This window comes from Zonotrichia albicollis, chromosome 8, assembly GCF_047830755.1.
Source record: "Zonotrichia albicollis isolate bZonAlb1 chromosome 8, bZonAlb1.hap1, whole genome shotgun sequence".
Taxonomy (NCBI): Eukaryota; Metazoa; Chordata; class Aves; order Passeriformes; family Passerellidae; genus Zonotrichia; species Zonotrichia albicollis.
Genome location: NC_133826.1, coordinates 5999421 through 6025835, shown reverse-complemented (window position 1 = coordinate 6025835; position 26415 = coordinate 5999421). Strand labels below are relative to the sequence as shown.

Sequence of the window (26415 nt, the reverse complement as noted above, 5' to 3'; positions counted from 1 at the left end):
CTTGAGTTTTGTCTTTTCAGCCCTGCTGCTTTGCCTATTAAGAACTAGGTTCAGTGCAGAAGAATACACTTACTGTGGAAATGCAGTGTGTGTGGTGGCATTGTGGGGGCTCTGCCTGTGTACAGCACATGCTGGAGCAGTGTGGGATCCCTCTGGAAAGCAGCAGAGGCTGTGAGCAGCTGAGCCCAGTTTGTGGCAGCTGGGTCAGAGAGCTGGATTTTTGGGCAATAGATCATTTCAGGATGCAGGAGGATGGGATAAAGGGCCTTGACTACATCTTCCTTCTTAGGATAGAAAAAACTGCAGATAGTCACAAGGTTTTGTCCATTTCCCATATGTCCAATTCATCTGAGGTCAGATTCAACTCTTACCTCCTTGGAACAGGAAATCCATGGCTTCCTGCTCTGCAGAGCACCGAGAGCACTGCCTGTCAGCTCTCGTTAGGCAGAAAAGGCTAAGAATGCAATTAGCCTGCTGGATAAAAGGCAGGGAAAAGTCTCTTAACTATGAAAAATCAACACTTGAGGAAGCAAACCACATGTGGAGAACAAATGCTGGAAAAAGCCCCAACTGTTTGGAACAAATGCCTTTATTACTTAAATAAACAGCAGTGTAATTTGTTGGAGTGACAGTGTGAGCTGTTCTGTACCCTGTATCTCTAAGAAGAATTTGTTGCTAACTTGAAAGCAGATGGCTTTGTATGGCCCAGGGTGGGTTTTCTGGGAAATGTTAGTTATATGCTGTGATACAGGAACAGAAACATCCTAATAATGCTGCAGCAGGCTAAAAGGAACATGGATAATATAAAACAAGTTCAAAATATGCTGTGTCTGTATCCCATATTTCAGGTAGATTAAAAGCAGTCATGGAGCTTTATTTTTTTTTTTTAACTGTATGTGTCCTCTGGGAGAACAGACATCTCAGAGTTCATTTGGATCAAGACACAGATGCCAATAGGCTCATGGTTAGGCAATGTTATGAATTCTTAGGTTTGAAAAATACTTCCTGCTTTGGAGACAAAGCCCCCTTTTATTCCTTGTGTTTTGATTATTCATTTTTTGAAGCAAAATGACTGCAAGTTACTTAGAAGAATTTTAATTATTTTTTTTCCTCTCTTTTCATATAAAGGCACAATACCAGCACATAGCAGTGAGCACTTCAGGAATGTCAGCTGTATTTACTGTGTGTTCAGTATTTCTGTAGAGTCTTAATCAAATAAATAAAGGTGAGAATAAAGAACATTTTGTTACCTTTTAAGACATAACTAAAACCTCCAGAATGCCTGGTGGCTCACTCCAGGCAGATCACAAGTGAGCTGATGCCTGGAGAACCACTGTTCTTGGAGCTCATGCTTCAGTAGATCTGCTCATACCTTTTGTTCTGTGCCATGTTTTGTTATTTGACTTTATCATATCACAGCTGTGATTGCTGTGTTTGTTATTTGAGTTTGTCATATCACAACTAAGTTTAGCCTGTTTAGGACAGTGACAGTAGCTGAGCAGGTCTCACATGGAATACACTGCAGAGTGCAGCTTGGCCCTGGACAATGCTAAAGTCTGCAAGAGTTTCTGTGAAATCTGAGAGCTCAAGGTTGCCAAGTCTGTCCTTGACCAGCACAGGGGCTTTTTGCTGCTGGGCAGTGCAGGAGGCTGTGTCCTGCACAGGGGGCTCTGTGCCAGCCCCATGGCAAAGCACTCTTGTGGCACACACTGCCTGTCACAGCAGCTGTTTGCTCAAGGACCTGGTTCTCTGCCATCTGTGTGGTCTGAAGAAATAATCATACCAAAGTTTAAACTGAGTCTTCAGCTTCAGTTTTTAAACCTGGAAATGTTTCTTCACACAGGCTGCAGCCACCACTCAGGAACATGCAAGAGCATGAAGACTCAAGTTTGACTGGAAATGTCTCCCTCAGCTCATTCTGTGCTGTGAGTGTTGCATGGAAATTCTTTGTTCTGAAAGCTCCAGAAAGCTGCAGTGAACAAAACCAGTGGCTGCTGAGTTCATGTGCCATGGCAGGGCATAGCCTTTGGCTTAGTGGTGTGTCAGAACAGTTTTACACAGATTTGACTCCAGCTCTGGTTTTCCTGACAATTTGTGTGGATGATGGAAATGCAGCACTGGGCCTGGAGAAGGGAGATTGTGAGTCTGGGGTACATTGATGTAGGAGAGTAAGATGTGGAAGAAGTGAAAACTTGGAGGAAAAAAAAGCCTGTACAAATAATTTGTAGCACAGTGTGAGGGTGCATTACCTTTGCACATGGCATATCTGGTGTCTGACTCTAGTGTGCCTCTGTTTCCCCACTAAAGGAGGCACAATGCCCCTCTTTTTATAATGCCCTTTACTTCCTCTAGATGCTACCTGACAACAAATTACTATACTTCTACAGCAAAAACACAGATAAAAATGCACTTTTGGGGAAGGTTGAATGCTGGTCACTTCCTCTCCCTTGTGGGCTGCTCTGGCCTCCATAGTGAGTGAGGTAATCCCCCTACTCCTCCTCCCTGAAAAAAATGTGCACATTTTGTTTTATGGACTCAGGGTATTGTAATACAGAAAGGGGAGCAGGAAAATGTGTCCTGGATCTCTGAGTCACCAGGAAAAAGCAGCCAACTTTGTTTTGTTTTTATTTTGGTTTCAATAAAAACACACTTCCCACTCTAACATTTCAAACTTCCACGTGGCACACAGGGGGATCAGTTCCAGTTGATATAAGCCTGGATGAAGAGAGGGAGGAAATAACTTAATTGCTTTAGACTTCAGTTCAGCTGGAGTGGAGAGGAAAGAATCAGCGTCCCTTCTTTGGAATTCAGCAAGAAGGTCGTGTTGTTGGTGAGGAAAGAGCTTCTGCAGGTTTTGTGGAGGTACTGTATGGAGCACTGCAGGGCACTCACAAAGCAGGTGGCTTTATATTTAATATAGTAACTGCTGTCAGGGGAAAAAAGCTGTGCTGCTTTCTTGGGAATATTGCTGCACTTGGAGCATACTGTTAGCAAATATATCTTCCTGTTCTTTCACCAAGAATGGGGAAATAAGAAATGTGAGGCTTCTGGGCTGAGTGTCTGTGTCTCTGTGTGTGTATAAGTGGTGGAAAGTCCTGATGTTACTGCTGTAATGCAGGGCATAGAGGATAAGAAGGGATTGAGTGGATGGGGTGTCACAGCACATTGGGGACTTTGCCTGTTAGACATTTGTAGTTTCAGCCTATTGATCCCTGGTCCCCAAAGATCAGTTAATGTGTTGAAAAGGAGGGAGAGTTAAAGGGGAAGGAGATAAAATGCAGGAAAAATGCTGATCTATCTGTTCCTAGCTAATTTGAACCAGACCCCCAGAGAATGGGAGGACATTCCCACCTGGAATTCAGATTTGGGTTGAATGCAGCTAAACTCAAAGATGTAGTAACAGTGCAGCTCCAGTGTCCTGCAGTGAAATGCAGAAGCACACACACTGTCTCTGCCTCTCTTCTGCCAATTCCTGCATGCTGGCTCTTGGCTTTGCTCACAGATTTTACAAACTGTGTTGACAAAAGTAATGGGAGATTGTTTATTTCCCAAGTCTTTATATTCAGGCCATAGCTGTTTCCTCTTTCCTACTCACATTTTCCTATATGGTGGCTTTGGAAAATTCCTCTCTGATTTCGCTGGGAAGTGCAGGAAGCTCTCACTGGTAGAGGGTTGCCTGTTACTCTCTCCAGTTCTGCTGCTCACATCTGGAAAGGATCTGGCTTGGAAAGGGGAGACTCACTCTGAGCTCAGTGCATGTTACTGACATGGCATGAGCTGAGAGAGCCTGTGGGGGCAAGAGAAATGTTCTTCTCCATTCATCTCATTTCTGACAGCAAAGGTGAGTTTTTCTATTTTTTTTTTTTAAGCTGGCTTGTCAGACAACCTGCAGCAGCAGTCTCCCTTTCAGCTGCAGCTTTTAGCAAGGATACTCAGTGTAACAAATTCAGTCAACCTGTTGATTTTGAAGGAGAATCTTCTCCTTCAGTGAATGTTTTTCTATCTGTGTGTGTGTGTCCTGTGAGAATGTGTGTGGGGAATGATAGGTAACAGAGATGAGATATTTTGAAAGTGATTCTGTTGTTTATTGGAGGCACTGTAATCACTGAGAAGCATTCAGTAACTCCTGAAACTTCAGTTTACCTCTTGAGACTGTGCCTTTTGTAGCACTCCCGTGCTGTGAGGCACTGAAGTGCAGGTATCACTTGTGTCTGGACTCAGAAAGATGCAGCCACAGAAACCCCTGAGCTGGTTTCAGTGTCGCTTCAGCCTTTGGGTGGCAGGACCTGCTCCAAAGCCCACCTACAGCAAGGGAAGGGGACTGACTCTTTCTGGTGGGTTTTGAGCTACTCCTTTAGAAGCTTTCTTAACAAGGCTTTGAATCAGGCCCATGGGAATGAGCTGAAGTAGAGTTACTTCAGCCTTTCTTTGAACTAAAAGAAAATCACCATCATGCCTGGTTTGACTGCCTGCACTCCAGATGTGCACAGATGTTCCTCTATCCAAAGTGTCTCCCTGTGCTAGAGCAGCAGTCCCTCCAAAGGCATTGTAGCAGACACTTGCATATTGATAAGGGGGTGAGATCACCCCAAAATCTTAGTGTGCAATAGATAGAATATTTCATGTTAATTTTCTGACATCTTTTCAGTGACAGATGTGGAAAAAACAGCATGTTGCAAACGTAGAGAGTCCAAGAAAAACCACAATGTAACTGTGCTATGGGAACAGTGGTGATACTGTTACAGCAGAGCTGATTGAGACCTGTACATGCAAGGTTTTCTGTCTATAGTTTCTTTGGCAAGTGTCTGTAAGGGTGAGCTGTTATATAGGAAAAATACTTTCTTAGAGATCTGAAATACTTTCTGAGATTATTTTCTCTAAGATTTCTGAAATATTTTCTGAGATTAGGTCACCAAATACTAAGGATTTTACTAATCTACTGTTGGCATACTCATATGGCCAGTTTTGGTCCCAGTGTTAAAATCTGCCTTACAAGGAAAGTTCTATAAAAGAGGTGAATTTCATTATATTCAGCTGTTACAGATATGGAAACTGTAAAGTAGTGGAATAGGGGAAAGAGAGATCAAGCACAATGATGTGTGTGCATGTTTGTAGCAGACAGGACTAAAGCAGAGCCAGCGTCCATGTTTTGGGATGCTCTACCCTGTAGTCCCACTTGCTCCCATTTCTTCAAGTCAGTGTTTTAAAAACTTACTTAAGACTTTCATGGCTGTGACTGAGAGCAGCATGTCTCCAATGCTTCCCAAGCATCCAAGCTCTCTGAGAGAGCTCCTGGTGCAAAGACTTGTGAATGGATGTAAATGGAGACACAGTTTTGACAGCTGCCAGTCTGGTTCTGTGGGGTTCTTGTTTCTGATGCAAAGAAGGAATCTGGGTTAGTAGAGGTGAAGAGAGTATTTATTTGATAAGGTCATTAATTCATTGTGCCTTTTCACCTTAAAAGATCAGCCTAAGTCTTTCTCATTGCTGTCAAATCCTTCTGTGAAAAAATAGCTGAGAGGATAAATGACAAGCCATAACCAGCTCTGACTGCAAACCTTTATGTATGAAATCTGAGAAGGGCAGCAAGTGGGACCGAGGGGGCTGGGTTAGGGCCAGCTGGCTGCTCCAGCAGATACTCAACTTCTGTTTGGATTATTTTAACCTGCTGCCAGAAAGATAAAAGCTGAACATTAGCCAAGTGTCTTAGGTTCAGATCAGCACTCTCCAAAATCCATAGGAAGCCCGTTCTGTTTTCAGTAGCTGCGAGGTTTTGTTATTGTTCGATGCACGTGTAGCAGCCCCTCTGAGATTCACTCCTGACCAGCCTTTATGTTTAAATAACGAGAAGAGTTTCTTCCTATGGAAAACTGTGAGGAACGGTACGACAGACAACCACATTGAATTAACTTTGCACAACCTCTTCCCTACATCTGGGGGATCATCTGGCGTTTCTCAATATAAAAAAAGCAATAAATATCTCGGGGAGTCGGGGCCGGTGCGGGGGATGCTGTCGGACCCACTGGTTGGGCAGCGCAGTCCCCGGAGAGCCTTAAGGGGCCGCGAAAGCGCCCCGGGACAGCGGGAAGGCGGCGGCGGGGCTGGCCCGGCCGGGCTGGGGTGGCGGGGCTCGGCCGGGCCGGGGTGGCGGGGCTGACCCGGTGTCCGGCCCGCAGGGGCGATGCCCGCCGGGCGCCGGGCGCTGCTGGCGCTGCTGGGGCTGCCGGCGCTGCTGGCCCTGGGCTGCGCCGCCGACAGCGACTTCGCCGAGGGCGGCCCGGAGCGGCGGCGGCCCGGGCCCGGCCCCGCCTGTCCCCGCGACTGCGGCTGCACCCAGGAGGGCGTCGTGGACTGCGGCGGCATCGACCTCAAGGAGTTCCCGCTGCTGCTGCCCGAGCTGACCAACCACCTCTCCCTGCAGGTAAGGGCGCGATCCATCGCCCCTCCCGTGCCCTCATTCCGGCCCTGCACCCCGGCTCCTTCCCTCAGCCCCGCCTGGGCTCCCGGCGGGAGCAGCAGGTGCAGCGGGCCCGGCTCCTGGTTATCGGCATGCTCTCCCCTCACATCCAGGGAGGGGAAAAAGAGCTCCACATTCTCTCATTTTGTCCAAACCAACAATTTCTTTTTTCTCCTTTGGCCAACCCAAGTTTCTGGTGGAGCCCTTCCATTTTGAAGTGTCTTTGAAGAATATGGGCTAAATGACAAAGAATTCTTTGGACAGAATGGTGTCTTAGTTCAGACACAGCGAGCCAGTCCAGAGCACGGCCAGCTCATGTCCCCCACTGTCCCACCTCTCCCTGCAGCACATGAACTCAGCAAGGAGCAGGTGTGACATGGCCAGTGCCACCATCATGCCAAGTGTCATGCCTACAGCAAGTGGTCCTGCTCCAGACACCTCATGTCTTGTCATGAAAAGGTCATATGAGATGTGAGATTCCAGCTTCAGAAAGAAGAATCAGGATGTCCTAGACTGTCAGCCGGTTTCTATGCTCTGCTCTTAGTTACCTGATTCCTGTGACCAGCATTTGGGCAGGTGTCCTTTCCCTGCCAGTGCTCTGGCACCTGAAGGGCCAGAGCATGGCAGCCCTGTGGCTCTGCCTCCTCAGAGCAATGGCAGTGCTTGAGGTTTTCAATGCCTGGCCCTTCACCAACTGCTTTTGGTTTATTGCTCCAGTCTGTCCATTCTGTCCAATGGACGAAATGCAGATTTTGTTTAGAGATTTTCAGTTAGAAAAAACTGTAATATAAGCTGGCACCTTCCTCAGCAGGTCTGTCCCTGGCGTGTGTTAGCCATGGCTCTTGCCTCTGCTACCAAAATAAAAGAAGCTTTTTGGAGCTGCAGTTGTCACTTTCTGTGCACTGGCCTGGCTTCAGGGCAGTGGATCCTTGACTGGATGCTGAAGCTAGAACCACTCATTAATGGCTGGAATGTTAATCAGCATGTTAATGAAAATCTGATGGCAGTCACCCCTGACAGCACAACCAGTGCAAGTGAGCCTGGTTAGATGCTCCCTGCCCGTGACCAGTGGTTTTTAAAACATCCCATGAATAACAGAAGCTTGGAAATCCAGCATGCCAACCTTGTAACAAATGCTTTGCTGCAGCTACAAGGTTTGGCTGTGGCAGATGGGCTGTGGGCCTTGCCAGGCATAATCACACTCTTTGTGTGCTGCTGGTGCATAAGCTGGATATTCCTGGAGATGAGCAGAAGTCAGGCTTTCAAATGCTCCTGGGTTTGGATGTTTTTGGTTTGAGATCTGAGTTTGGCTCATTATGAGAGAAGTCTTGACGGGGATTTGACATGGTGGGTTCACTTCCAGTTTTTATTGAAGTTCACAGTCTGGGTTTACTGGGATCCTTTTTGGATTACTTTGTTGATGATTAATACTCTCCATTTTCTTAGAATAACCAAATAGAAGAAATCTTTCCAGAAGAGCTTGCTCGTCTTTATAGACTGGAAACTCTCAATTTGCAAAACAACAGGCTGACTTCAAAAGGTGAGCCACGGGGTGGACAGAGCCTGTGCCTCCAGAGCAGCAGCTTGTGCAATGAGGCAGTGACAGCTGATAAGGAAAGCCAGGGTGATGGATTGCTTGGTTGGAGAGGTTTGCTGTGAGCCTCACTCCTCTGGCCATCTCACAGAGCATGGAGACACTTTATCATCTGAAGCACAAGACTCAGTGTGGAGGAATGCAGCCCTGCTGAAGCAGTGGAGGAGAGCTGGCAGCAGCTCGTGTGCTGTGGCGTGAGATCTCATCCAGGAAACTCCCTCTGCTCCCACAGGCACTTCCATGCAATGCACTTGAGAACCAGAAACGTCCACATGCTGAATGGTTTCCTCCTGAATGACCTTGTTTAGTTCAGTCTAGTCAGGCTGGGCAGTTTGGGCCAGTTTTGTCCTTGTCAGATTTGGTATGAATTTATATGTATAATGCAAATAAGGACGTTTCTACTCTTCTCAAACCACTTTGATTTTTATAGCCAGGTTTTGCTTGTCCAGTCTCATGCTTATTAGAGAAACTTAACAAGGGGTTTAGTGAGGAAAGTAAAAGAAACAAAGAAAGAATTTGAGTAAACATTAAGAGAGGAGGATATGGGATACAAAAGATGTAATTATTATTAATTTATGTGTCACCCACTTGATCTGAATGCTCTTTTTATCTTTACTGAAATGACAGAGAACAAAATTTATTGAGAATGTGGGCATATTATACATGGGCCCCAAGGCACAGCAGTCTTACAGAGCACAGGGAAAGCTGTGCTTATTATATCCAGCCTTTGACACTATTACCTTTGGGCCTGCATGTTTTCTTTCACAAGCTTCAGTGTAGCCCTGAGTTTCCAACATGTTTGGACATGGAAAATAGCTTTGCCTGTGACAAGTGCCAGGTGAAAGTGTTTCTTTCCATTGTGACAGCAGTTGGGCTTTTGTCATCAGCTGGATGTGGAGTGACTCAGCTGAAAATTAATAATTATTGGGAGAGGATAAGTCCTGAGTTGGACCAGCTCTCTGAGCTGGTACTGTTTGGATACCTGAATTGTGGAGGAGCAGAGCAAGAGGGGAGTTGTGACATGCAGGTTATTTTAGCAATATAATCATTCACAAGGTTGATCTGATCACTAAGCAACCTCAGATTATATCCTTGCAAGAGAAAAGACTTGCAGAATCTTATGCAAATTACAGGAGAAGGTTCTCAGACAGTGTGGTTGCTGCAAGCACTGACACTCAGCCACAGGGCAGATCAGCACAGCTCTGTACCTGACACCTGCCAGTGGCCTTGGCCACAAGCCTTGTGTGATCAGGATTTTAAATAGTCCTCCATTGCTCTTAACAAGTGTGTATTGTTTGATTTGGTTTGTGGGTTTGTTTTTTTCTTTTCCCAATTAAAAGAGATACCAATAGATGTGAATCACATTGTTTCAGTGGCTATAAAAAGTGTTTCAATCTCACATGGAAGGTACTGAGAGGGAAAGCTGCCCTGTGGTATTTTCACTCAGAAAGGCAGAAAGGTGCTGATGTCACTGATTAGTTATTCCTATTTTTAAGGGTTGCCAGAGGAAGCATTTGAGCATCTGGAGAACCTGAATTACCTGTACCTGGCAAACAATAAGGTAAGAGACTCTGAAGCCTTTTAGAGCTCTTTTCTAATTGGGTTCTGAAAATTAAATGAGCAAGTTGTCAATTCTTGTAAAAGGTATATATTACATAAGTAAAACTGTGCTAAAATGATACTCTAATGCAGGTTCATCTAAGGTCAAAACAGTACATGAAGTTTAGAGGCTACACATGCAGGTATATTTTGAACACTTGTTTATTTGTGCACCTGGTGAAAAGGTTCCATTGTAGGGAGGTACAGAAAGCCCCTGCATGCAAAAATTACCACTGACTTCAGTAGGCTCTGGGGCAGCTGCATGCAGATTTGGTTCCTGCCTGTATGTTGGGTAATTATATGAAATGCTGCCTTACCAGATGAGGCTGGTTGAAAAAGTTGTGAACAAACACATCCTACTGCCTGTGTTTGAACCACGAAGATCTGTGAAAATGCATTTTCCCCTGCATTTTCCCTATGCATTTTTCCCTGACTCCCATTTTTATTAGGTTGGATATGGGGAGAATAACCCCCCCCACAGTGAAACTGTGCCAGTCATTAATTTCTTCTTTTAGCTGCAGTGATAGGAGCTGAATTTCTTCTTTTGATGGAGAAGATCCCAAGTGCTTTCCTATTGTGACCCAGGTTGGATGTATTGACAGAAGTACATCTTTCCTGCCAAAGTTAGGAAATGAAATAGTTCTTATATACCCTTGCATCTGGGTGGTTCCTGTTATGGCTTCTTTTATCCCCAGTGGTTCTCCACAAATATTTGCTACAGAAGAAATTAGGACCCACAGAAAAATATAAGTTAAAACATCAGGCAGAGCTTCTTTGTCTGCAGAAATCCTGCCCTTCCATCCCACCCTCTCTCCCTCTGCATGTCTGTATATATATTTTATTATCCTCTTAAAATCTGGGACCATTTGATGTTCTGATTAAATACATGTGGCCACATTCAGGTTTCAGTCAGGCCAAGACACATCCAGAATCACTCCATACATTTCTGTGTGGAGTGATTGAGAATAGAACCCATTCCTTAGTACAGTAACATTGTGTTCTTTTCTCTCTTTCAAGCACCATTTCCATGTAATAATCTTGGCAGTTAATAACTCCATAAAAAGGAACAAGCCAGACTGTGACTAATATTCCAGAACCTAGCACTCTGATTTTCCCTGTGTAACAAAACAAAGTGTTTGGTTTTTCTGGCTTTGCTGCAGAGAGAAAAGAATCCCAAAAGAAATTGCAAACATCAGCGAATGTCACAAGTAGTTACAGTGACAAGTTGTGGACCCACAAAAATGACACATTTCTTTACAAATCACAAGCCAGGACAAACCAGATTGGCTTCAGACTGCATCTCCTCTGCAGCAGGAAACACTGGGGATCAAGTTACTGTGGTGTCTGGAGGAGAGCAGGGATTTGCTGGTAGTTTGCTTCTTGTTTTATGGATTATCTTAATGCTGCTTTATCTTCCATTGTGATCCCATCAGATGTGGCTAAGTCATCTTTCATTAAACTGGCACAATTGGTCAGAGAAAAGAAATGTAAGAGACTAAAAGCTTTCTGTGGCCTCTGAGTAACGAGTACTTCAAGTAAAGACTGGATGCTGTAGTTTCCTTTTTAAGTTTTCACCCCACTCTCATGTTTTGTCTCTCTCAAATAGAGTGCACAGTAAACCTTGTTAATGAGAGAAATTGTTCCACCAAATGATAGACCAGATCCTGAGCTGTCATTATTGACTCTTAGCAGGTGATTTTGGTGACAGAAGGTTTACATTTCCCCATATCCTCAAAGTGATATGGGATTCACCTCAATCCAGCACTTCTGTTTTTATCAAAGCTTCATCCAAGCAAGAAAAATCTGAGCAATTCAAATCTGGTAATGACTTTTGTATTTACCTTCTCAATTCATTAGCTAACAGTGGAGAAACACTCTGTCATATGGAAAGGAAGGTGCAGCAGAAAGTTGAAAGAAAATTGCAGTAGGAGAAATGGCAGATTGCTTCTTGTTAGGCAATAAATCAGACAAACCTATTCAAGTCAACTTTATTTTTGCTAACACTTAAAGCAATCTGGCATGAATCCTTCAAGAAGGTAACCAGTGAAAATCGGTCTCATGACCAAGTGCTGAAATGCCAAAGCAAAATCCTGAGCAAGTGAAAACTCTTTTTGGATTAAACATCTTTTTCTCTTTCCTCTTTCTTGTGGTTCTTATGTCTCTCATTTCACATGTCTGAGCCATGCCCTTTGCTTTGTACAAAAGTTATGACCTAATTGACTGGAGAAAAGCTTTAATGTACCACTGTGTATGAAAATGATTAAGTCTTGTTTCCTGTGTCTGAATTGTCAGTGCTACATCATGGCAGAGACTTATTGCTTTCTGAGGCACTGTCAGACCTTCTCAGTCAGAGATGAGTGCTTTTATCCAGCACCCTGCAATCATATCTCCCAGATCAGGAGGTGAGAGATTACCACCAAAGCCAAGAGCAACTGCAGGAATATGCAGAATGGCTCATTGCAGTGCTCACAAACCATCTGGAAATGCTGATAGGAGTGTCATTTGTGGGGAAGATCTTTTTGTGTGTTTGTGACACACAAATGTTTAAGACAGGCTAAGGATGGAAGTTTTGGAACAGCTGAAAATGAAACCCAGTAAATAATGTATTCTTTTTTTAAAAGACTGTTTTATGAGTCCAGTAAATTGGGAGTTCATGGATGGAGTTCATCAATGCACTCTCGACATACCAGTAGAGAGGGGTGTAGGCAGCCTTTAGATAAATACATAGTTTAAGGCTTGGGTTAGGCAGTTCTCCAATAAAGTGTCTCTTCTTTCACACAGTGTTCATATCTTAGATATTTTTGGTTTTACACTATTATTCATAACCCACTGCAGTTTTATGGTAATAAAAGTTTGAAAAATATGGTTTCTCGTTATGTGAGTCTTGCTGTGCTTTGTAGGCTGAAAGGACCAGGTTCTGTTTCACACAACAGAGCTGTGAGGAAGATCACAGATTCCATGAACTTCATGCCAGAAGGCAGATCCCTTCCATTGCCCCAGTCTCCCATCCTGATCTCAAAGAATTCAGTATCTGCACATAAAACAGAGTGGTCTCATCAGTACTGCAGTGAACACCTGTAGCCAGGGTGGCTGCACCTGCTGACTGCATTCATTGTCTTCTCTACTCAAGGATCATCAGCATTGTGTTAAAAATTTCTTTCCCAAGGGCTTTATCTTGATACATGAAGCTTCTGGGTGTATGCTTGCCAGAAAACTGCCCTCCATCCAGCCTGGATTGTAAGCTGTACTCTTGGTTTGTGGGTAAATGACTTTGTTATTAACAGCCACTCAGTGAACCTGGCTATTGTATTACCTGGATGCTCTCTAAAACTGAGATTTCTTTGATCATTGTTTTTTACCCCACCAATTTGTTCAGATGCAGGTGCTTCTAGGCTTAGCTTTTAAAATCACTGATAAAAGCAGCAAGAAGAGCAACACATTCACTCCTATACCTGTTGTCAGCTATAAAGTTTTGAGGACAGGGCCTTTCTGTACTTCCTGATGCATCACTGGTTTATTGAACGAGGTACCACCGTACCCTTTGCTTTGAAGTGCCATTTAGTATTCCATCACTTGGCTCAGAAGTGTCCTGGTTCTTTGGGAGCCTGAATCCCCCCTGCAGAGATCATCATAAATGGCTGCAGTGGGGCAGAGGTGTGAAGTGACACCTCCCCTCCACAATACACTTTCCTAAGAGAATGAGCACTAGGTCACTGTGAGGGGGGTTGGAGTTTTTTGGCACAGCAGACTGAGGAATTAGGAACAATAATAAGCAAAGTGTTTGCTCTCTGAATAACAATTTCTTGATTTCTTCCACCAAAAAGAGACAGGACCCTTCCAACCAAAACAAACATTTTCATATCTTAGAGCAAAAGTCTGTCTCCTTCCTGGAGAGATTAGTGAGTGAGGACAATTTGTTTTTGTTCATGAAATCTACATTCAGTTTAATTTATCTTTGCCTGTTTAGGGAAGATAAATTTGAAAGTGTTTTGCTGCTGCTCTAATACTTGGTTAAAACATTTGCTACATTTCATTGGAACTCCCCTGTATATTTCTTTTACAGCTAACAGTGGCTCCAAAATTCCTACCAAATACCTTGATCAGTGCAGATTTTGCAGCCAATTATCTCACTAAGATATATGGGCTCACATTTGGACAGAAACCAAACTTGAGGTAAGGGACTGGGAAGTAAAACAATACTGGTGTTCTGCCACTGCTTGGATGCAGTTGGTGGGTGATAAGAAAATATCTGGCTAAACTATATTATTGCCTACTTGTGTTTTTGGAAAGAAGCTGTTTGTTATTCTCAGCGTGAAAGATCAAACAAACACATTCCAAGGGTTTTGCTAGCTGCCAGACACTTCTGCAAATATCAAATGAAGTTGTCCCCATTTTATTTGTGTATTTGAAAAGAACAATTAAGTTTCTCAAAATGGAGATTAGCTGTTTAGAACTCTCTAGTTTTATTATAGTCTGTTAATTTTTAAAAGTAAAATCAGGTGGAGAGGGCAGTACTCAGTGCAGTATAACTCAGTTCTATTCAAGGTAAGAACTTCAGCATCTTCAGAAGGGGTTCATACTCCAGATCTGCTGCCAAAGGTCTCTGCTGGGTTCAGGCTGTGATTTTCTCACCTGGACTGACAGCAGCACATCCATGTCAAACCCAGAGGCACCCAGACCACATCCTGTGAGGTGTGGCCTTTGCTGAAGGGGTTTTGAGTCAGCTGCAGCATCCACACACTGCACCGTGCAGATCCTGCAAAGATCCCAAACTGTTGGGAGCAATTTGTGCAGCCAGGTTTGGAAGCAGTAAATTACAGCTGGCCCAGCTGAGCCCCTACAGCCCAGTCTTGTGATGAACTGAAGAACTTTCCATTCCCACTGAATTCATTGAGAGCTGGAGCTGCTCTGCACTTCCTGGGCCTTTAGTCTCTCAGGCTCTTGGAAGCTGAGAGGGCTGAGTCACTCACAGATTTCTGGCAATATCTCATGATGAAAAAGCTAGATTTATCCATGTTTTCTTCTTAATCTCAGGTGGAGATGCTGCTGTCTTTTGATTCCATATTAAAATTATTGACTCTTCTGAAGTGATTCTCACACTTTCTATACGAACACAGATTTTAATCAGAACAAGAGCTAATTGATTCCCAAGGTTACTCATATAAAATCCCAACACAGTTGTTTCAGTTGTTTTTTTGCCCCCAGCAGAGTTCATGATCTCAGACTGATTATTTGGAGAGTAAGTTTTTCAGAAAGGCAAATATTTGTGAGTTAAAAGTACAGCTGACCGTGCAGGGTAAACAATACTTCCAGTGTAGCTCTGAACTCCCTGGAGTGTGTGATCACACAATTGTATTTCCATACTGAGCCTTTCCTTCCTTCCAGAAGGATGTTGCCAAGTTCTCTGCTACTGGTAGAGAATCCAAGAACAAGTTAAAAAAGCTCACTTGACACTTCTGCAGTTTTAACCTCTCTCTACAAATTTAGCTGCCTGCTGCATCTGGGGGTAAACACAGGAAAAGAAGAGTTAATCAAAGTCACTAAAAGTCTGTAATTTCTTCTGTTAAAAAGAAGTAAAATGAATTAATTTAGCAGTTAAGCCAGTGAAAAGGAGGAATGACTTCATAGAGGTACATTGCTTTGTACAGAATTGAAATGTGTGTAAGGATGAATCAGTTTCTGAAAATCTGTTTGGAGAAATTATTTGGTGAGTATTAAAGGTTGGAAGTAAGAAGGGCAAAGGAAAAGTAAGAAACTCTGTCTCTCAATCCCAATGGCTCATTAAAAACCAAAGCATAGAAAAAAGTCTGCCAGACTGAGTCAATCTCTTGTCTTTCTGTCAGTATCCTATTCTGAGTTCCAGGAGTAGGAGAGAAACTGTTTCCTGGGCTGTTTCCAGCCTTCCTGGGAGCAGAAAGAATGGAGGGTTAAGAGATGGTCCTTTTACAAGATCTCCAGGCTGATTTTGTAAGCCCAAGCAGTCCAGACTCAATTCTAAATAGAAGTTAAAGGTGGGACCATATCTATTAAAAAGAGATGAATTCTAACCCTCTGGGTGAGGCCCCCACACTGACATTCTGTGTTTTTAAGCACTGCAAAGTCCCAGGCTTGCACTCAGTTTCTTGTAAAGAAGTTAAGGCTGCTTGTGAAATTTGTATTCATGTGCAGGTTTGGATTTTGAATAGACATATCTTTCAGAGAATTTGGGGCTGACCATTTGGTTTTGCATCTGTATCCCTTGCTAAATTAAAAGGCACATTTTAAAACCAAATCTAATTATCTGAAGGAAAGAAGAAAGATTGAAATTAAGCTTTAAACTAAGCTTTCTCTCAGTAAACAAAAACTCCAGATCTCCCTATCTGTTGACTTCATCTTTTGCTTCCTTCCAACAGATCTGTGTATCTTCATAACAACAAACTTTCAGATGCTGGGTTACCTGATAATATGTTCAATGGCTCTAATAATGTGGAGATACTCATCATGTCCAGCAATTTCCTGAAGTATGTTCCAAAGAATCTCCCTCCAGCACTATATAAATTACACTTACAGGTAATGGCAAAAACGCTTTGTAATCCTTTAGGATTGTGACAAAGTACTGTGTTTGTGTGGGTTTCACACCACACAAGATATCCCAGTGCCCCTGGAAACATCCCCAGGCCCACTTCAAGGCTTGCCTTATTCTGTATTCTCAACAGTAGCTTGTTGTATTCTCCTTACTGAATTCTCAACAGTAGCCGTCCCCATCTCCTTCCTTTTCCCCATAAGCAATAGTGTGTTTTTGTAAATCCCCAGAACACTCACAGGGGGCAGAAATGCCTTTCTGTGTTTGCAGGGGGAGGTACTCAAATCCCTGTGTGGTTGCATTGTTGGTCTCCTCCCTGCATAAAACAATATTAATACATATTAGAACAGGAAGTGCATCATTCCATGGCCTTGTCTCCATGACCTGCCAGGTAAGTTTGCCTCTAATGCCACTTGTCCTGACAGCTGCTTACCCACTCTGCATTGGCTTTGCTCACAGACTCATTTCACACAGACCACTGCTTCCCAGCACCAGTGGCTGCTGCTTGCTACTGAGCTGGCAATTCACTTTGGATCAGGAATTCCCTATTACTACAACTCCTCCAGCCATAGTGCAATAGCAGAGTTGTGCTGTTAGCTACTCTCCAGCATTTTTGATTCCATGTCATCTGATTCTGATAAAAACACTTCATCATGTCTGAGCTGGAGATCTGAGCCTCAGCAATGGGAGAGCCACAGCAGTGGGGAGTCCTGGGTCTGCTTGCTCTGAGTGTTGACAGCTCCTTGGACGTGCAGAGACTGGAGTCTGTTATCAGCCCTGGACTGAGGAGCTCTGTGCTGCCTCCCAGCTCTTTTCCCTTGAAGGTTTCACCAGAACTCCTGTTAAAATCTAGAGAACACGCTTCTCCAGCTTGAAGAAAAGTAAATGCAACCAGTCCAGTCCTTTAAATTGCTGGAATATCCCTCTAAAAATTTTCTCTTATTTGTCCCTTGCATTTTTTCAACACTTACAGATAACCATTATCTCCCAAAGGGGTCTCACACTGTGAGGATTACTCTTTGAACTTGTCTCCTTCCCTGCTGTCCCCAGCTGTGTTAAGGACAGAGGAGATGAGCAGAGAAATGAGTGTTTTATTTGCAAGCGCACCATCTGTCAGCAGTAACATTTACCTTGATATTTTGACTGGGAAAAAACAGGACAACAAGAAATAAGAGGCAGTCAAAAGTGGACCAGAAATATCTGACAGGTGTACTTTAGATGTGTTTTTTTCTTTTACTTTTTATTGCGACAGCGAAATTTGTCTGGGTTGGTTTCTACTTTATATACGTTGACAAATGAATCTGGTCCATTATAAAGCCCCCTAAATATTTCATGTCTAGCCCTTCTGAAGTTTAATTGCCCCTGCTAGTTGAACAGAACCCAAATGTTGTGTTGATTGATGCCAAATACTGTTCTTTGTGCTTGTGGTGATCTAGAGCAACAAGCTGGAGAAGATTCCCAAAGGAGCCTTCAGTGAGCTTGCCGGGCTGCGGGAGCTGTATCTGCAGAACAACTACTTGTCTAATGAGGGAATGGACAATGAAACCTTCTGGTGAGACTGAGATGTGCACTGTGTCCCTCTGTGTCTGTCTGCTCCCTCTGGGACAGTTGTGCATCCACTGAACAAAGGACAGTAGAAAGTAAAGTTACTCAAGGCTGGGTGATGTTATGCATTTCACTGCTAAGTCTGAGATGCAGATGCTGCCATTCAAGAGCAAAGCTCTGGGTGAGTGGTTGCAGAATTGTTTTATACAAAAGACAGAACACTGAACATTAGACTGCTCCACTGCCTGCCACAGACCTGGTCACACCAGGTACTAAATCCCTTCTGGGAACAGCCACCTAGAACAACACTGAAAGCTACTCTCTGCTCTTCCAAAACAGTCTAAAGTGAGGTTACCTGGGACTTTCCAGTTTCTAGGGCACTTCACTGGGCATTAAAGCCAGACCTTCATCTTCACTGGAGCCACCTGTGTGTTTCTGTGAAGGTGGCTTGAAAGCAGCCCCACACACAGAGCTGTGAATTCCCCGTGCCCAGCTGTATCCCAGTGCAGGTGGTTGCTGGAGCAGGCAGGGATGCAGTGGGGCTGCTCAAGAGCCAGATGGCTGCAAAAGCTTTCCTACCAACTGGTGCAACAGAAATAGCCTTTGGCTGTCCTAGATTTAGCCTGGGACTTAGCACTTCAGAAATTTAACATTTTTTTCCTCTGCTTGCACCGAATGCTGCCCCTGCTCTACCTGAAAATCCAGGCCACACAATCAGTCCTGCATATAATTTAATTCTGTAAACCCTCCTGATCTCCAGACACAAAAATATAACAAACTGTGCTTTCCTTTTCCATTTCCCATTCCCAGAAACCTCCCTTAGTAGTTTACTATATCTGTGTTGAGTCCACCTCCAGGTCATGTGGGACATATAATTTCTGTTAAGATATTCCCATCCTGGGGAAACCTTACAAATGGCAGCAGTGAAGCATTTTACCTAAAGATTATATTTGTTTATTCAGAGCATGCTTGGATAGCTGGAACAGAAGTGTAGTAACCAGTAAGTAATGTCTGTAACACATTAGTCTTCCTGTTTCCTGAAAACTCTCTGGTCATCTGCAATGGGTTATGTTGTGTCAAGTAGATTAAAACTCTAATTTGAGCTGAGAAACTGACTTGAAATACAAGGGAATACAGGGTTCCTCAGTCCTGGCTGTGGAACAACCATTGATCCATATCCAGTTGGTATAAGTGGCTGGTCTGAGGATTTAATTTAGCTTCAACTGAGACCGTGGAATCCAGATTCAGTAGCTTACACAAAGCAGCTCTAGCCCTGACTCACTTCCATAATACTGGAGGGTCATGAGGAGTTCACTACCTTAGCCTAGGACACTAAGTTAGCATTTCTGCTTTTCATAAAAGTAACATTTCATCATCTAGAAAGCAGACCTGCCTTTCACTTTCAGCAAATACTTTGAGAGAAACAGAAATTACTCATGCTCAGGCTTTGTTTCTGTGAACTGAGAGCTAAACTCCCTGTTCTGGGGTGGTGCCATGGCATCTTCCTTGTGGTATTTGTTCACTGGAATTGCTCATGCGTTGCTATCTGGGACTGCAAAACTGATCCCAGGCCTCAGCTCAGTGGCAGTTTGGGGGTCTGTGGACTCTGGCATGTTCTCTTGCTGGTGTGGCTGGGGAGCAGTGGCAGTGCCAAGCCCTAATCCCTAATGGCAATATGGGACCTCCCTGTTTTGGTGTCCACATCATTCATATCCCAAGGCAGAAAAGGGCAGTCAGTAGTGGGAGCTGTGCTGGGCAAAAAGGCTCTAAAACAAAGATTGCAAAGTCTTAGAGCAAACTGGTTATTGTTTCACCTTGCAGAATCAAAATGTTTTCTTTCCTGCTTTCCCAAGGAAATTGTCTAGTCTTGAATATCTGGATTTGTCCAGCAATAACCTCTCCCAAATCCCAAGTGGTTTACCTCGAAACATCGTCCTCCTCCACCTGGAGAAGAATGCAATTAGGGTGATTGACAGAGATGTCTTGACCCAAATTAAGAACCTGGAATACCTTCTGCTCCACAATAACAAATTAAAAGCCCGAGGTATTCACCCCTCAGCCTTCCATGGCTTAAAGAAGCTGCACACTGTGCACCTGTACAACAACATGCTGGAAAGGATCCCCAGCGGGCTGCCCCGGCGGGTGAAGACACTGATGATCCTTCATAACCAGATCTCAGAGATCAACAGGAATGACTTTGCCACCACTTACTTCCTTGAAGAGCTGAACCTGAGCTACAACAAGCTCACAAGCCCCCAGATCCATCGGGAGGCCTTCCGTAAACTGCGGCAACTGAAGTCCCTGGATCTTTCTGGAAACAATCTCCACACGGTGCCTTTTGGCTTCCCAAAGAACTTGCAGGTTCTGAAGCTGAAGGAGAATGAGATAAGCATCATCCCAAAAGGGACTTTGTCTGGGATGACAAAGCTGAGGGAACTGTATTTGAGCAACAATAAACTGAAAGTAAATTCAATTTATTCAAGAGCATGGAGAGAACTCAGCAGTCTTCAGGTAGAAACACCACCTTCTCTAATTGTTTTAGTGATGCTGATATCCTCATCTGTCTGCTAAATCAAATTATATAGCACCAATACTAAATGTGCTTGGTCCTCGTGATTTGGGATTGCATTGTAAGTGCTACACACTCTGTTTCTAGAGTAGAAATGATGTGCTGTTGTGCCAGAGGTGGGTACCTCCCACTGCTGGCCAGTCCAGCTTTGTGTCTGAATCCTGACAGTGTCCTATATTTTCAGAAAAACATCAGTGAATGTTGTCATTAAAACTGAAATTAGGCCTTTCAAAGAGCTCGTCTCCCAAAAGATTTAAAATCAGCTCTGAATAGAGACAGCAGGAGGAAGGAATGCATAAACAAAAACACTCTTAATTCTCAAAGCCCCCACATCAGCTTATAGTCAGACAAGCCAAGCTGTAGGATTTAGCAGCTCAGCTGGCTAAGGCACCTGGGGAGCAGCTCGGAGTCTGGATTCAATCAGCAGTCTTCTCATTTGCTTAATTGCTGGAGAAAGTTAAACACAAACCATAAGGCAGGCAGGAACAATCACTTTTGTGCTGAGCAAAATGACCTTTCAGAATTGTTACGCCGGCTGAAGGATTTGTCTGCATTTCCTTTCAGGCAACGGCCCTTTCCTGCAGCGAAAGGTATTGCCTGTGTCATACAGCAGCCACGGAGGGGGCACATGGCCAGGTCAGTGCACAGCAGAGTGTGCACATCTCAGAGCAGATCAGGGATAAGGACATGCAGCATATGCCACACTGGCCCCCAGTGTGTTTTCAGACAATCCTGACGTTAATCTATAGGAACGTTTCCCTTTCTGTTGTGTCTGGGAATAACCAATTGCTTGTTCCTCAGTTAATGTCAATCAGCAGTGCAGCAGCAGTGTCTGCAGAGCTGTTTGCATCAGCTGCAGATTTGGTCCCTGGCTTTAATAATACCTTTTGCATTTGTTTGGTGCCACACTGATACATGTGTGAGCAAATATATTTAACATGCAAAGCAGCCTGGAAGGAAGATGCCATTGAAAATTACAGACGGCTGGGATTGCTTTTCTGCAGCACCTTAATAAAATGTAGGTTGTTTTATTTTCAAACAAAAATGGGTCATGGATCCCTGCTGGGTAGCTGGAGTTGTTGGTTGGAATGATGAGCTTTCCTTCTCAAAGGTCCAGATTCACAATTATGTGGAACTTTTGTTCTACTCTCCCTCCCTGCAGTCAATGTAAAGCCAGAGGTGTTGCTGACAGCCATTGGCCATCCCCACAGCAAACCCCACTCCCACTAAACAGGGTTCAGATAATAGCACAGACCTAAAGTTCTGCTGGACTAATGGGGCATTTATGGCTGTTGCTTTTCTTTGGAACAGCATTAATTCTTGTTGGTTCTTTCCAGCTGAATCTTTTTTATCATTAAGTGCTTAACTGTGCAGTTGGTTTCTGAGTTGTTGCACTGGAGTGAATTTGGCAAATAATCATCCATAAATATCCTGATCATGCATATACTTAGTAAATACTTCAGTCCACACTGTTTCCATGGAAATCGCTGGAGACTCTGCAACTGCAAAGCAAGACATTTACATAATGGACTTGGCAGTACTGGGTTAACAGTTGGAGTCAATGATCTTAAAGCTTTTTTCCAACCTAAACAATTCAATGGTTCTATGATAATTGTTTTCCAGACTGGCATTATGTGAGGAACAAAAACACTGGAATGAGGACAATTGTTTGCAGAAGTGTGGCTTTGAGTAGTGGGTAAATAGTGTCAGGTTGGTGCTATGAAAATACTACAATACAGGATAACAAAACACTTCTATTGATCCATTCTCTTGCAAAAAAATTAATCTGAAAAACAACCATGACCTTTAGTCCTGCTGTCTTCATACATTCTCCATGTTAGAATATTTCCAGATGGTTTTATGTGTAACTGCACCTATCACCATCCTCAGCCAGCAAAGTGTTTGCAGTAGCAGATGCCAAGGAATTCTCCTGCATATCTGAAACCCAGCCTGTTTTTAATTTACTTAAACAGACATGGGCTAATGCCTGGGGACAGAGATAAAGAAATGTTGGAACTCTGAAACAAACCAGCATGACATATCATGTGAAATCAGGATGCTCAACAGGAGTGTAAGAGACTAGAATTGTCTTGGCCACACTTGCCTTGCTGCAAATTAGAGGTAGATTAAATGATTTTATTCTATAATAAATATAACTTCGAAACTAAATCTCTTTCTGGTGTGTTTCTAATATTTAAATTCAGTTATTTGACCCCTTGTTGTCTCTTCCTTACAGTCACTAGACATGGCTGGCAACCAGCTGACATCTATCCCATTAGGCTTGCCAGAATCTCTGGAATATCTGTATCTCCAGAACAACAAGATCACAACGGTTTCAGAGAATGCTTTTGAATCCACACCCAAAATAAAGGGGATTTACCTCAGGTAAGGTCAAGCTTCCACTTCAACACACAAGATTTTTTCCTTCTTCATCTACTTTATAATTGCTTACTTTATAGAAAGTATTTAAAATCCTTGTTTTCTGAACAAGTAGATTTGGTTTGCACTAATATGTGACAAAACTGTATTCATCTGCTCCGAAACAACATGGATACACATAATAAACTCTTTTTAGAGAGCTTGTCTTTTCTATGCTTATTAGAATGGATTGGGCATGCCAGTAATTCTGGGCAATTAATGTTTAACATGATGTCATATTCCAATATTCAGCTGTGAGCCAAAAGTTTACAGTCCCCTTGTAGAAGTGCAGCTTTGCCTGTGTCTGTTGGCCCTGGATTTTGACAAAATCCCCCTCCAGTGAGGTGTGTGTGAGAAATCTTGGAGTTGTGTGCATTCCCTGGATAGCTTTGTCAGAAACAAGTGACAAGTTACAACTGTAACAGTTACATAACCCAGTTTAGGCGCTTTGCTGGGTTCTTTCCCACTCTGTCAGTTGGATGAGGACTTTGTTTTTGTGGATGACAGATACTGACCTTTTTTACATGTAATGTAAACTCACAGTAACAACTGACTGAAGCAGAGATTTATAGCACACTAAGGGAATCTGTCCCTGTAATATATTCAGTTCTAATCTGATGGAATATTATTGACAATATTATTTAGAAGTAATTTATTAATTCCTTAGTATATGGTTAAGCTGATCCAATGGCTGTGTTCAAAAAGCCTAGGCTGCAGAAGACTAAATATGGTCTTATTTTGACTGTATGCAGCTAAACTGCCCTGTAGTTCTGAACAGTTCTGGAGCATACCTTTATGGATGAATGATTCCATACCAAGCAAATAAAATTACAAAGTCTGGTGTAAATTAGAGCAGTCTGTCTATTCAGCTGCTCACATTTATGAGATTTTAGTGAATGCTTGGATGTGAACCAGAAACCACATGCCACATTCTATATTTCTATATAAAGAAAAAAGGAATTTGCAAAACAGTTTTGCTAACATATTCAGGAGGCAACTCCACCCAAGCTCAGTCGTGTTTTTAATGGGAGGCCATTAATCATTGCAGTGCTGTGAAACAATAATATACATTTGGAACATTACACAGAATACAGTTCAAAAGTAACAGATCAGTATATGTGACAGGTTCATAAACTGCAGATTAGTTTATTTGTATTCCTGGAAATGCAAATAACAGCTGAAAAATGACTGCTTTGTGCTTAAAGGGTTACTTTGTTTTGAGTTTAGTAGGTGAAGAATTAAACTGTCAAGGAATGACACAGAATTTTATGAAAAATCAGTTATACTTTAAAATATGGGCTGTGAAGCAGATGCTTTTCCTCTCTGGGAAGGAGAAAGGAGAATAGCAAGAGAAAGAATTTGTGGGGGAGGAATTCCAATATTATGATTTTTTTTCTTTTCCCATCTAGAGGAGTCAGCACTTCTAGAGTGCTGTTGTGAGTCAGTGTAAACTTAGAGTAACTTGGGTCAGTATAGAGTAGCTGCAGAATGGTTTCCTCTTAGTCCCCTAATTTCTCTGTTGTATATAAAAATGGGTTTCTTTTAACAAGGGTGCTTTTTTGTTTGTTTAAGGTTTAATAAGATTGCAGTTGGAGCACTGAAAGAAAGTACCTTCCAAAACCTGAAGCACTTACAGGTGCTGGATATTGAAGGGAACCTTGAATTCAGCAACAGTTCAAAGAATAAGGATGACTCAGAAGAGGAGATGGAAGATGAGGAAGAGGAAGAAGAACTGAGATAAAATGTGAAGTCACACAATCCCATCACATGGGAGGTAACACCTGTAGTTGAGTTAAATTAAGGCCCCAGTTTTCAGACTCTTGTGTAAATAATTCCAATTTACACACATGATTGAAGCGTAACAAGTGAATGTATTAACCCTGAACTTAATGACTTCCACTAAAGCATGACTGGGAGTCACACATCAAAAAGGGTTGAAAATACAATATTCTGTAAAATGAAACAGTATACATCTGTTTTATCAGACTTCTTAATGGGCTGTTCTTACTGGCTTTTGTTTATAGCCACAGCAGACACAGTGGTTAGAGATGCAGGTCCTTGTTCACTAATTCTGATAACAAAAAATGCAAAGGTATTTCATGATACTTTTAAGCAATCACTTCAAAAGAAAAACAAAGAACAAACCATGAAGCTTGCTGGTGCAGAAGACATGAGGTGAAAATAGATGACAAATTAAAGCAAGATTAGACCCATTGGTGTCTGTTAAATGTGTCATTAGATTACTGTCTCAAGCAGTATTTAAATCACTGACCACTTGGAGGAGAAAAATAATGCTATACTTAGTGTATTTCTTATGGAAAGAATAGCATCTCTACTTGAATCTCTTTTCAACTGCAGGAAAAAAAGATACAGGGACAAAGCTATTTGAAGAATATCCATTCTTTTCATAAGTATAGTGATCTATTTACTGCATCTCTTAAGCATCTTATGTTCAAAGATGATGAGGTTCAGGATTGCTCTTTGCTTCTGCAGACCTAAGAGTGGGGAAAAAATAGTTTTGTCCCTAATCAACATTTTGTCACTGACACAAGGAATTGCTAGGAATAGTGCTAATAAGCTTAAAAGCTGATGGGGCTTGAAAAGGGCAGAAGGTACTTGGGAAGTCAAACATTAGCCCTCCTGGCTGAGTTATATGAAAACTTTGTTAGACAAGAAATAATTTATATCTACAGACTTAGGGTACATTCAAAATCAATCCTCTCTGGTTTAGTTTTGGGGCACGTGTGACATGGCAACAGGTACTATGTTTGTCTCATTCTGAATTCTGTATTCTATTATGTAACTTATTTTACTTTTCTGTTTTGCAGGAAAACATATGGAAAAATACATATATGTCTATGTGTATACATCTATATAGATATCCAGAGAACACTTAGCAAAACGTGCAATGAATTATGCAGAAACTGTTGTGGCACTGGGCCAGGCTCATGGAAGACAGTGTGTTTCAGTGCCTTATTCAGGGAGAGACCCTGAATGCCTTTCCAAAGCTTCCAAATCATCTTATACAAGACCCAGGATCATAAGGGATTGCTCTGGAACTCACAAAAGCTGGCTTTTGTTTCTTCTGTTTCTCTTCCCTCACTGTTTCCATCTGTAATAACAATATGGGACTGTTTTGAACACAGGCCTTCAAATGCCATTTTTGTCACTGCATTTTAAGTGAACCATGTTTATGCCTCCTTTCTTTTTCTCCACCCAAAAGAAGCTGTTCTTGGCCAGGGCAGATGAATATCTGCAGTAGTTTCAAGTGCAGAGCAGTGTATGAGGCATTTTGGTCATCAAGCAGCAGCAATAATTCTGGATGCAATTATTTCTCTGTTATAACAATGTGTATATTTGGATGAGAAAAACAAAATAAGGCTGGATCCAGTAATATTTTATCTCTACTGCTAAAACCTGCAGTATATTCCTGTTTTAGAAAGGTTTTAAAATAAAACAATTGCTCTTGTGAATATATATATAAATACATATATAAAATGTCTGCCTGTCAGAGCTTTGGTAAAGTTTCTGTCTTGCTGTTGTTTGCCCATGGGGCAGTTGGGTGAATGTCTCTGAAGGTGTGATCAGAGGATGGAGTGACAGGATGGAATTTAATGGATGTGGTAGAATTTTCCACAGTGTATCTCATTCACACCAAGAGGCAGGAGTGA

At 42.7% G+C, this 26415-nt stretch overlaps 1 protein-coding gene across 3 annotated transcripts; it reads left to right on the top strand.

Moving 5' to 3' along the window:
• The first annotated feature begins 1990 nt into the window (after positions 1 to 1990).
• Positions 1991 to 26257, top strand: PODN (podocan). 3 transcript variants are annotated; one of them, XM_074545786.1, is made up of 12 exons: positions 1991 to 2862; positions 6177 to 6421; positions 7904 to 7997; positions 9548 to 9612; positions 13714 to 13823; positions 16043 to 16199; positions 17649 to 17764; positions 19611 to 20268; positions 20891 to 20962; positions 22563 to 22711; positions 24317 to 24518; positions 25573 to 26257. In XM_074545786.1, exons 2-11 carry the CDS (start codon positions 6182 to 6184, stop codon positions 24483 to 24485), a joined length of 1830 nt encoding a protein of 609 aa, XP_074401887.1. In that variant the 5' UTR covers positions 1991 to 2862; positions 6177 to 6181; the 3' UTR covers positions 24486 to 24518; positions 25573 to 26257. The 3 variants fall into 3 exon arrangements, with proteins under 3 accessions (XP_074401887.1, XP_074401886.1, XP_026646245.2); XM_074545785.1 differs by lacking the exon at positions 1991 to 2862 and adding an exon at positions 3554 to 3841; XM_026790444.2 differs by lacking the exons at positions 1991 to 2862; positions 20891 to 20962 and adding an exon at positions 3554 to 3841.
• Positions 26258 to 26415: the final 158 nt, after the last annotated feature.

Bases quoted from the DNA above. Each gene is read 5' to 3' on its own strand.
- PODN (XM_074545785.1), top strand. From the start codon at position 3,757: ATGTTACTGACATGGCATGAGCTGAGAGAGCCTGTGGGGGCAAGAGAA. The intron at 7,998-9,547 runs GTGAGCCACGGG...CCTATTTTTAAG, and splicing joins CAACAGGCTGACTTCAAAAG to GGTTGCCAGAGGAAGCATTT. The intron at 9,613-13,713 runs GTAAGAGACTCT...TTTCTTTTACAG, and splicing joins TGTACCTGGCAAACAATAAG to CTAACAGTGGCTCCAAAATT.